The 11,084-nt window shown below is 67.0% G+C and overlaps 1 protein-coding gene across 3 annotated transcripts; it reads right to left on the reverse strand.

The window, feature by feature from the left end:
* Positions 1-648: 648 nt before the first annotated feature.
* TBX1 (T-box transcription factor 1) lies at positions 649-7,890 on the reverse strand. 3 transcript variants are annotated; one of them, XM_079943217.1, is made up of 8 exons: positions 7,506-7,890; positions 5,982-6,342; positions 4,051-4,152; positions 3,198-3,369; positions 2,652-2,807; positions 1,968-2,035; positions 1,781-1,881; positions 649-1,498 (listed from the first exon to the last, which is right to left on the reverse strand). In XM_079943217.1, exons 1-8 carry the CDS (start codon positions 7,687-7,689, stop codon positions 1,032-1,034), a joined length of 1,611 nt encoding a protein of 536 aa, XP_079799343.1. In that variant the 5' UTR covers positions 7,690-7,890; the 3' UTR covers positions 649-1,031. The 3 variants fall into 3 exon arrangements, with proteins under 3 accessions (XP_079799343.1, XP_079799341.1, XP_079799342.1); XM_079943215.1 differs by having other exon boundaries at positions 649-1,881; XM_079943216.1 differs by lacking the exon at positions 7,506-7,890 and having other exon boundaries at positions 649-1,881; positions 5,982-6,473.
* Positions 7,891-11,084: the final 3,194 nt, after the last annotated feature.

Below are 11,084 nucleotides of genomic sequence, written 5' to 3' on the forward strand. Positions count from 1 at the left end.
CTCACCACCTGGCCTGGGAAAAACGCTTCACAGGCAGGTTTCAAGATGACTCATGACCACTGTCATTGTGGCCCCGTCCAGGTCACTCCGTGGGGACACTCGCAGCAAATAAAGTCAATAAACAGGGGAAAACGCAGGCCTGAGCCAGGGCCAGCCAGGGAAATGCTACAAGAGCAGAACTACCTGTTTTTGTCTTTCCGATAAGAGTCAGGGCTTCTCCCCTTCCTAGCCCCCAACGGACAGTGTCCTGTCCTGCACGACCAAGACCGTTATACCAGCTTCCGTGGAAAAACACACAGGACAGGCACCGGCCTGAAAACAGGCCAGGGGTGCGGGCCCAAGTTCTAGAAAAGGGACAACCGCCAAGTGAGGAATTTAACAAGGCCGGATGCACACCTGGGGCCACAAGGTGGCAGTGGGGGAGGGGCGCTCTGGCCGGGCTGGGAGGGGCGGGGAGAGGACGCAGGGAGGCGTGGCCGGGAGGGGGCTGGGAGGAGGGGCTCGGAGCGTACCTCAGGGACCCCCCGCCCCGCCCAGGACCCGGCTGCAGGGAGACCCCGAGTCCCCGAGTCAGCCCGGACTCGCTCTCCCCGAGACACCCCGCGCGATGTGACTGGACGCAAAGAAATGGACACTCAGGCAGCTTCCAAAAGAGGCGAAACCGTTTATCAAGGCGGCGCCGGCGCGGTATCTACAGTTATCTACAAATATCTACAAGTATCTACACCGCCTGCAGACGGGTTCTCGGGTCGTCTACACTGCAACTGCCAGCCGGGCCGGGGGACGTCGCGGTCTCGCGGAGAACAATAAATATCACTTCCTTCCGGCGCGAACCGCGCACTTTGGCACTGGCTGTGCGGACCCGGGGCCCTCGAGGCCGAGGAGGGACCCGCGGTGGCCCTGGGGCCAGGGAACCAGGTCCTGGACAGCTCTGGGGCTGGCGGATGGAGGCCCCACGGCTTGGAGGCCCGGGAAGGGGGCCTGCGGTGGCCCCGGGCTGGGTGGACCGGACCCCCAGGCGGACGCCCACATTATCTGGGGCAGTAGTCGTAAGAGCCGGGCGGCGCGGCCCCGGCCGATGAGTACATGCTGGCGGCAGCCGCAGCAGCGGCGGCGGCGGCGGCGGCTGCGGGGCTCACGGCGGGGTGGTGGTGCGGGTGCGCGTGCGGGTGCGCGTGCGCGTGGAACCCGTGGCCGCGCAGGCCCGGCAGCGGGTAGGGCGCTGGCCGGCTCTTGGCCCCGAGGTAGTGGTCGTAGGCGGTGGCCGGGTACTTGTAGGGGTGGTGGTGCAGCGGCTCCGACGCGCCGGGTGCCTCCAGGCGCAGCTCGGGGTGCGGGGGGCTGGGCCGGCCTCCAGGCGCGCCGGGCAGCGGGACGCCGGACCCGGGCAGCGCGGGGCTCAGCACCCGCGCCAGCAGCTGCGGCGGGTGCGCCGGGTCCCTGAGCACGGCCGGGCCGCCCGCGTCGCGCTCGAATTCTCGCCGGGCCTCGGCCGCGTCTGCGGGGAGGGCCGAGGGCTGAATCGCGGAGAGGCCCGCGAGAACGCGCCTGCCCCCGCTCCGCGCCCCTGCCCAGCCCCGGGCCCTCCCCGGGGGCCCGCGCCCTCCACTGGGACGGCGGGCGGGGCGGGCAGGCGCAGCCGTCGGGCCGGGCGGGCGAGTGCGCGCTTGCCTGCCGCCGCGGCCGTTGTGCAACCGGCGCGCGAAGGCCGCGAGCGCCCCTGCGGCGCGGGCGAGGCCGGGCGCTGCCGTCTGCCCAGATCCCACGACCCCGGCCCTACCTTTCTCAGCGCCGTTGGGCTGTGTGGGTGAGGCCACGGGGTTCCGCGAGCGCGCAAAGGCGCTCATGAGCGGCAGTGCGCCGGGCCGATGGTTTCGGGGCCTGCGGGAGGGAGATGGGCAGCGTGTCAGGGGGCGCCCGGCCAGGCGCCCGCGCGCTCGCTCGCCGTCTCCTCGGGGGACACTCACCAGTCCTCGGGGTCGCAGTCTCGAAAACCTTTGGCGAAAGGGTTACTGGCGATCTTGAGCTGGGTAATCTGCAGGAAAGCGGGCACTGAACACCCGGCTCCAGCCCCTGTTCTTGGGGCCACCGGACCTCGGTGGAGCGGAGGGGAGCGTTAGGAGAGCCCTCCCCCACTCAGTAAGGGCCCCTCTACTCTCCGCTGACCAGAAATGCCTGGCTCACAACTGCTCTCTCCCCCGCAGGGGTTGTGCCTCTCTCCTGGGGCAGGGGTGCTGGGGAGACCCCTTTCTCGCTAAAGAACCTGTCTTTTCCGTCCCAAGTGATTAGGATAGAGACCCTGCTCCCCCGGCTGGGATGGGAATGTAGTCACTTCCACCCCCCACCCCGCTGTGGTCCAGAGTGGAGGAGCACCCTAGGAATCTGGGTAAACTGCGCATCAGGCCCCTGATGGGGAGTTTCCGGAATGGTTTGGAAAACAAACTTTCAGGCCACAGTGACAGTTCCCCCTTGAGAGGTCAACCTGATAGGAGGCTGGTCCGCCTGCAGCAGAGGGGAGGGGGTGGCCTGAGGCTCTGGGGGTGGGGCTCCATCCAGTGGGGTTTCCAGGAATGGAACCTTCTGTCCCCCAGGCAGCAACTGAAAATTGCACCCCTGCCCAGAAGTGTTGACCGGGCCACCCAGGGCCTCACCCGGTGGTTCTGGTAGGCAGTGACCGCAGTGAAGCGTGTCTCCTCAAACACAAAGGTTTTGAAGTTCTCCTCGGCGTATTTCTCGCTGTCTTTGCGCGGGTCCACATAGACCACGTGGAAGCGTGGCTGGTATCTGTGCATGGAGTTGAGAATAATCTGGAAGAAAGGTGGTGAGGGCCGAGCTAGGAAACCAGCCAAGGTCCGGACGGGCAGTGAGCTTCCAGACAACTCGGCAGAACCCTGAGCTCCCAAAAGGAGGCTGGGCCGTGGGGCATCACTGCCTGGATTCCAAAGGCTGCTGCCCTCACCCCCCACCCCGCACGGCCCCATCCTTTCCAGTTAAAAAGCCTCCAGCAAAACACAAGGAGTGGGGAGAGGGAAGCAGTGTGACCCACCAGTCCCCGAGCCCCTGACCGGAGGGCTAGCTCTCCTCGGTCTGTCCCTCATCCACACCCAAGCTGCCCAAGCTCTGCCTCTGGCTCCAGTCAGCAGGGACTCCCGAGGGCCTGCTGGGGGACAGGGCGGTAGCCTGGGGGGGTCGCTCACATGGCCATTGTCGTCCAGCAGGTTGTTAGTCAGCTTGAGCTTGTCGAAGGAGACGATTTGCTTCATCCACTGTGCCCCCTTGGCCGGTGAGTCGGGGTGGTAGTGTACGCGGCCGGGCGTGGCGGGGTCTGCCTTCCCGGCCACCAGCCAGGATGAGCTGTGGAAGGCGTACCTGGGACGCCGGGGCAGGGGCCACAGCATGCTGGGGTGAGGGCCTTGCCAAGGGAACCCCGAAGGTGCCTCTGATGAGGTTCCCACAGGTGAACGGGGAGCTTTTCCAGGGGCAATGTGAGGAAAGAGAAAACTCCCCGTCCTGATACACAAGCGGCAGGAAGCGACCAGAGGGAGGAAGCCGGGCCCTGGCGCCACATTTCGCCGCACGCGGGTCGCTGCTCTGGGCCTCCTGTGTCGCCGGCGCGGCGGGAGCCCAGATTGGGCCACGCCGGCGGCCTAGGGCGCAGGGCGGACCAGGTTCTCTTTATTAATTGCTGTTAATTGTCCGGGCGGCCAGGCCCGCCCTGCATAATCTCTCCTGGCCACCCCACCTTTCCTGCCAGCTCTGGGGCCCAGCGTTCCCGGGGGGTGGGGGAAGGGACGGGGTGCCGGCGCTCACCTCTCGGGAGAGGGGGACACGGAAAAGGCAGGGGCTGTGTGCGAGGGGCCAGACGGTGGGGGCCCAGCCTGCATGACCCCCTGAGGGCCACTCCCCAGAACTGCTGGGGATGGGGCGTGTGGGTCTGGGGTCTGGCAGGAGTGGGGAGGGGGCACCGGTCACTACTGTCCTGGGCCACCCACCCTCACCAGCCTGGCCAGGCAGGGACCCACCGCCCTCCAGGCCCGGCTGGGCGCTCACCGGTAGCGCTTGTCGTCCACGGGCACAAAGTCCATGAGGAGCATGTAGTCGGCCATGGGGTCCATGCCGAAGAGCTTCACTTGGAAGGTGGGGAACATGCGCCTGGGGGCGGTGGGACCTCGGTCACCTCAGGTGGGGGAGGGCAGGGCGACCCGCCTCCACCAGCCCAGGACATGGCCTCCCCGCCCGACCGGCCGCTGTGCTGGGTGGGGAGGCCCCTCATCGCATCTCCCCTCACTCATCTGCTTGACTAACCCGACCAAGCCCCTGCCCAGCCGAGGGCGAGTGGACGGCAGGACAGCCCCCTGCCCCCTTTTTAGAAACACAACAATGGCGAACTCAGTGTTCGAGCCAAGCCTCCACTCTTGAACATAGGCCTTTGGCTTCTTCCGCCAACTCTGCCCATGTAGACCCAGCCTAGCAACTGCCGATGCAGCCGTCCCATCCCGAGCTAGCCTCAGCCGGCAGTAACACCGGCCCCCGGGATCCTCCGCCCTCGGGCAGGCCTCCCCTGCTCGATCTCATCAACCGCCCTAAGCTCCCGGCTCAAACAAAGTGAAAGCGAGGCAGCCCGTGTGATTCTGAGGAGTCCCAGTCGCCCTTTCGGCTGGATCTGCGGCTGCTCCCCAGTCCCTCCAGTAAGGCCGAGCCTTGGAGTCCACAGTCCCGACTCTGAGGCCCTGCCTCCCACCCAGTGCTGGAGTCTCCCCACCTTCCTCGGGGACACACGCAAGTTCCCAAGACGCAGCTACTCAGGGCTGACTTGGCTTGTGTCCTTGGGGTCCCCTAACTCTCCCCTCCCTGGGCTCCGACTCGGTGACTGACCCGGGCTCTGGAAAGGACATTCTGTGGCTCGTAGCCTGGGCACTGGCCATGGGCCGGCCTTGCCCTGAGTGTGGGCCGCTGGGCCCTGGAGGACAGCATGAGGCCCCCACCTGCTGGTCCTGCAGCTTCCCCTCACAGGCAACTCCTTGCGGGCGGTGGGCAGAAAACAGATGCCAGCCCTCCTGGACAAGCCTGCCACGCCTGCCCTCGCCTCTGCAGGCCGGAGAGGGCTGCAGAATGCTGGCTTCTGGGGCGAGCCTGGCCCCGCCGAGGCCCTTGCTGGGCTGGACTGGGCCGGAGGCTGGGGCACAGTCCTCATGGGGTGGCGGGGGGAGGCCAAGTGCCCAGGCCAGCGGGAGAGCCTGGAGAAGACCCCTGATCTGGAGCTGGGCACAGGCCCCAGGCTCCCAGGGCGGACGCCGCGGCACGGAAAGAGAAACCACGAGCAGGCTCTGCAAACAGGCCCTGAGCTCCCGTTGGCTGTGTGGACCCAGAGCTGGTGTCTCCTGTGTACACTAGACACAGACCGGCACCCGCCTTTGTCTGCCGGTCAAATTGGTTGCATCGCAAAACTTGTTCCCCTTCTCTCTGGGCCCTTAAAACAAACACAGGCCAATTGAAGGCGGCGGCCCCAGCAGCAGAGCCAGGCCCCACCATCGCCCGAGACGTAGGCCTGAGAAGACTGGATAGCAATCTCCCCTGAAACACAGCACAGTTTTGAAGGGTCTTAACTCTCTCCTACAACGTTCCAGACCATTGCCCCATGGCCGGGCTGCGCCTCTATTTAGCCCGGATGGACTGAACTAGGGAACCAAAGAAGGCAGTTTCCTCTGAAAAGTTGGGATCCACTGGGATCTGCCAGTTGGTGAGGCCCCTGGGAGGGCCCGGCGAGCTGAGCCGGCCCCTGCTTCAGGCGCCGGCGTCCTGGGGCTGAGGGTGCACCCGGGCGGCCGCGCTCCTCCGCCGGCCCCTCCGCCCGCGCGCCAAGCGGTTGTCGCCGGAGCCGGGACCCGGGAGCGAAGGAGCCGGCCGCGCCCCCACCCCGCTTGCCGGCCCCGCTCGCGTGCGTCGGACCGAGGCGCGCCGCTAGGGAGGGGCGCCCTGACCTGCCGGCCTTGGTGACGATCATCTCGGTGCCCAGCTGGTTGAACTCGTCCCACAGTGCCTTCATCTCCAGCTGCACGCTCACGCTGGCCACCTTCGCGTTCTTCTTCACCGGCGCCTTGGCGGCGGCCGCGCAGCTGGCCCCGGGGCCCTCAGGCTCGGCAGCGGCGCTGGTGGCGGCCCCGGCGGCCGGCGCGAACGGGTAGGCGTGCGGCGGGCCCGGGGCGCCGGGGGCGGCGGCGGCGCACGGCTCGTAGCGCGGCGGCGGGGGCTCGCGCGGGCCGTACGGGTCGGCGCCCGGCGACGCGGCGCCCGGGAAGCCCCCCGCCGCCCCCAGGCCGCTCAGGCTGCTGGCCGTGAAGGCTGCAACGTCGCAAAAGTGCGAGAGCTGCGTGAGCCACGGGCTGGACACCGCGGAGATCATGACCCGCGGGCCGCGCCGCCCCGCCGAGGTGAGCGCTGCCCCGCGCCCCGGGCCGAGTGGCGGGCGCGCGCTGCGCTGCGCCCCGGGCCGCGCCGCCCCACGCCGCCGCCCGCGGAGCCGCCCCGCCCCGCCCCGCCCCGCGCCGCGCCCCCGCCCCCGCCGAGACAATGGCCTCCCCCAGCCCCCTCCCCGCCCCCGCCTCCTCCCGGCCCCCCGACCGCCCGGACCGGCTCCCCCAAGCGAGCGCCCGCCGGCCGCCCCTCGCTCTGCCGCCCTCCCGCGTTGCACTTCTCTCTCCGGGCTCTTTGCAATTTGTTATTTCCTTACCTTTGTCTTCCTCGTTCAAGTCTCCCCTCCGCATCCTCTTTCCTCCTTCCACTATCTCTCTCGAGTCTCCTTATTTCTGCCTCTTCCTCTTTTTCCTGCTAGCCCCTCAGCGCTTTGTCTTTCTTTTCAGTCTGCCTGTCCCCCTCCTTTCTGCGTGCGTCTCTCTGTTATTCATGGCTTTTAACTCTTTTTTTTTTTTGAATAAAAACTGAACTCTTTTCTCTTTTTCTTTTTTTATGACTCAACTTTCTTTCGTAAAATTTCCTCCACTTTCTTCTCTTTCGTTCTTGCCCTCTTCATTTCCTTTTCATCTTTCTTCTTTTGGGTTTTCTGTTTTCTCTCCTTTTCTCAATTTCTTTTTCTCCCGCTGCCCCCCGCCTTTTCCGTGTCCCCTGACAATCTCACGCTCCTCTCCTTTCCTCCCGCCTCTCTGAGCTCACGGCCCCTCTGCCACCGCCTTTCTCTGGTCCTTCTTTCCTGTCCTCCCAGCCTCCCCTCGCCCTCTTCTGCTCCTGTGTCTAGCTGCGTGCGGGTCTCTGCAGCGGGGTCCCCAGGCTGGAGGGTCCCCAGGCTGGACGGGGGCACAGAATTTGGGCAGGATGCCCCCCTTTCTCTCCACCCTAGAGTCCAAGCTAGAAGCCTGGAACTCACCCCGCCAGAGCTCCCTCCACCCGCTCTTTGCCCGGATCCTGCCAACCCTCTTTGCTTGGGCCCCACGGCAGCAGGGGCAGGGGATCTGGCGGGCGGGTCCGTGTAGACGTAGCAGGAGGCTCACCTTCCATGTCCCTGGTGACGGTGCTGAAGTGCATCCCGGCCGGGGATCCCAGCAGCCTGCGAAGCTTCGCCGGGTCGGAGAACCCGGGTTCCAGGCGAGCGGTGTGCTCTGCGGCCTCTGCTGCAACCAGAGAGGCAATGCTGAACGCGCTGGCCCGGGGAGACAGCGGGCTCCGTGCGTCCATAGGCGCCCGGCGGCCTGACCGGCGCCGCCTCCGACTGCGTGCACCCGGCCCCACCGAGGCCGGCCCAGCCCTCGGGCCCCGGGGGCGGGGGCCTGCGGTGCCACTCACAGCCGCCGGCCCTGGGCCCAGGGGATTATGGTGTCACGGCCCCCCACTCTGGGCCGGTGGCAGCCGAGGGGCCCTGATGGGTTGAAAGCCCTGGGGGTGTGGGCCCTCCTGCTTTTCAAGGTCCGGGCCCCTTGCCTCTGCTCCCAGGGGCCTCCATGACCAGCACCCCTTGGACATCCCGCTGCTCCCCGAGGCCTGGGTTCCCTCTGTACAGCGAAGCCATCAGCTTCCCCAGCCCCAGAGGGGAGGTGGGGATGCTGGGAGCGCCCAGCCCCAGCCCGAAGCTGTGGGGCACCGGCCCTGCCCCTGTCCTCCCGCCTCCTCTTCCCCGGCTGCCCCTGCACCTGGGTGAGGAGAGGGCAGTCCGGGCTCCGGCACTGGCCACAGGCGGACAGCCCCAGGGCCACGGCGTCGTCCTTTCCTCGGTGCTCAGGGACAGGACCCAGCCCAGCAAGCGGCCCCCAGCCCTCTTCGGTCGGCTCACTGTCGTGGCTGGGGACCCTGAGCAGAGGGACGCCGCCCAGGCCAAGCAGCCCGGGAGCCCGAGCGTCACGCGCACCCGCGCGCACCACCCGCCTCTGGCCAGGACGCTTATACATCCGGAGGGTGGGCAGTGCCCGCTCCTCCGACCTCCCCGCGCACCGGCCGGGTGCAGGGAGGGCCGGGGGCGGGGCCTGGACTGGCCGAGGGAGCCGAGGACACGTCGGAGGAATTCAGGCCGCCGGCCGGGTCGTATGCTGCCCCTCGCTCACCACCCACCCCACAGCCAGCCTGCCCGCCTGGGAAGGCCCTGCTGCCCAGTTGGGCCTTCAGGCCCAGGCATCCCAGACGCTAAGACCTGACTTGGCCTGTGCTTCCGCACACCTACTGCCTCTGAGGCCTCTCTGCCCAGTTCAGGGCATCCATGGCCTTCCAGTCCAGAGTCTCCCCAGCAGGGCGCCAGGCCTCCCTGCTCCCAGGATCCTCTCTGGCCCTGCACTGAGGCTCTGGCAGTCAGGCCTCCATTTCCAAGGCCTCTGTTGCTTTGCCTGCGCTTGCCTGGACGGGGGTGGGAAGCAGCAGCCTCTCTCAGGGTTTTTACAGTCCTAGGGCCTCAGATCCCAGGCTGGAGGGGATGCTGGCTCTGAGGCAGGAAGGCCCAGAAACTGGGGACCTGGGAGTGGGCTCCAGCGGGAAACGCCTGGCTCCTGGGCCTGAGGTCCAGGAAAGCTACATGGCTGGAGGCAAGTCGGTGAGCATGTGGGCCCTGCTGTGTGACTGGGGTGGGTGCGTGCGACCTCAAGTACAGTGAGCCCCGCCCCACCCCCTAGGCTGGGGCTGCAGCTTTGTGGACCATGCCAGAAAAGGGAAACTGTTGCCAGGGTGTGCCCCCCACCCACAGTGGCCATGTGGGGTTGTGACAGTGACAGTGACAGTGATCTGTGGGGCCCAAGAGCAGGTCCAGGGAGTGGTGTGATGCGCCAGGCCTCCAGGACCCCAGGTGGAGATGCTCCTGGTGGAGGGAGAGCCCGGCTGGCAGGGGAGTTGGTGGGGGCAGGTCATGGTGGTGCTGCAGGAGGGGAGCCCGTGCTGAGGGTCTGCACCTAGAGAGGCATGCAGAGCGGTCACCATGGGTACCTCTTGCTGGTGGTCTGCATCCAACCTGCAGGTGGGTGCGTGGGGTGCATGTGGTTGTATGCCATCTGGGATGTGTGCTGTCCTGGCATGTGGGGGTGCCCGTGGTTGTGTCCTGTGCACCTGGGGAGCCTTCCTTGTATACCTGGGCGAACACCTGAAGACAGTGGGCAGGTGCCCAGTCTGAGGCAGACACCAATGTTGAGAAAGGAGAAATGAAAGTGAAAAACTCTGGGGCTTCTGGAGTCGCAGGGTCAGCCTCCTGGGACACTGTCCTGAGGTCCCTGGCCCTCGGAGTCTGAGGTGGTAGACAGGAGATGGGGTCCTCCCAGCCCCTCATTAACCCCTTCATGCCTGAGCTGGGATCTGGGAGGCCACGCTAGGTGGGGAAAAGCGCGGGAGCAGAAAGGACGCTGTGGCATGGGCCAATGGGCCAATTCTGGTCGAGAGAGCGCTGGAGGAGGTCAGGGCCCCCCCATGCCGCTCCGCCTGGGACTGGCAACCCTGCTTCCCCGGCTGCAGCTACTCACCCGAGCAATTGCAGACCCCGAACCCCTCTGTCAACGCCCGGTCCCTGCTGGAATCCAACTGCAGGGGCCCAAAGAGGCCTGAACGCTGCGGAGTCACCGCCTCCCGCGCCTCCGGGGTGAGTTCCTCGGACCCTCCTCCGTCCCTCCCGGAGCGATCCGCCGCTCTCCTCACCGCCCGCCACCGCCCCACCCACAGTGCCCCCACCGCCCAGACAGAACTCGCGCCCTCTGGTCCCGCGACGCCCCGCACACCGTGTCCGCGCGCGCCGCCGCCTGCGGGAAGTCCTCATCCCTCACCTGGAGCGGCCGCGGCTCCCTTCCGCCTCGCTCCCCCTGCCGGCCGCACCTCCGGGAGCGCGAGGTAGGAGGCCTGGCTGGGCGCCGGCCCGACCGGGCTGGAAGGGCTGGGCGCTGCCGGGGGTCGTGCGCTGCTCGGGCTCTGCCTCCTTAGGGCGCGGCGTGCCCCTCCACCTGGGACGTGGGCTGAAGACAAGACCCGCATTTCGCTGCGCCATTTGGCAGCGAAGGGGGAACTAGGATGAGACCACTTTACAGGCCCTAAAACCGAGGCTCTGCTTTGACCGGCCTCCGCGAGGTACGGGGACCAGAAGTCTAGCTGAGGACAGGAGGCGGCAGGGGCGGGATGGAGCCGCGGCAGACGCCCATCCTGGGTGCAGAACGGGCTGCAGCCTTTGCTTCTCTCTGCAGGCCCTGCACTGGGTCCCACGTGGGCACTGGGATCCATCCCAGCGCTTCCCCTGGCACCTTGCGTTTGGAGGCTCACTCATCCCCCGCCCCAGCATCTTCAGAGTTTTGCCCGAAGCAAGCGCTGTTTCAGAGGTTTTCTCCCCAGCGCGCAGAAGGAGGCCCCTGGAGAGTCTGGCTGCACTGCTGCACCCAGCTCCGCCTCCCCGGAGCACACGTGGCTTCCTCAGGGCAGCCGTCAAGACTGGAGCCCTCACAGCTTTGGGGGGGACCCCACTCCTCACTCTTCCGCCACCATAAAGGCACTTCGACAGCACCATGCGCAGCGCTCAGAATTCACTCTGGGCCTCTCTGTTCCCACCCTTGGAAGGACCTTCGCGCCCTTGTGCATCTCTGGTGGGCGCCAAGCCCACCGATTGTTGTGCTCACGTGCTCCGC

This window comes from Stenella coeruleoalba, assembly GCF_951394435.1.
Source record: "Stenella coeruleoalba genome assembly, chromosome: 14".
Lineage (NCBI taxonomy): Eukaryota > Metazoa > Chordata > Mammalia > Artiodactyla > Delphinidae > Stenella > Stenella coeruleoalba.

Bases quoted from the DNA above. Each gene is read 5' to 3' on its own strand.
- TBX1 (XM_079943215.1), bottom strand. From the start codon at position 7,689: ATGGACGCACGGAGCCCGCTGTCTCCCCGGGCCAGCGCGTTCAGCATT. The intron at 2,808-3,197 runs GTGAGCGACCCC...CCTTTCTTCCAG, and splicing joins TGCTGGACGACAATGGCCAT to ATTATTCTCAACTCCATGCA. The intron at 2,036-2,651 runs GTGAGGCCCTGG...GCTTTCCTGCAG, and splicing joins CTGCCTACCAGAACCACCGG to ATTACCCAGCTCAAGATCGC.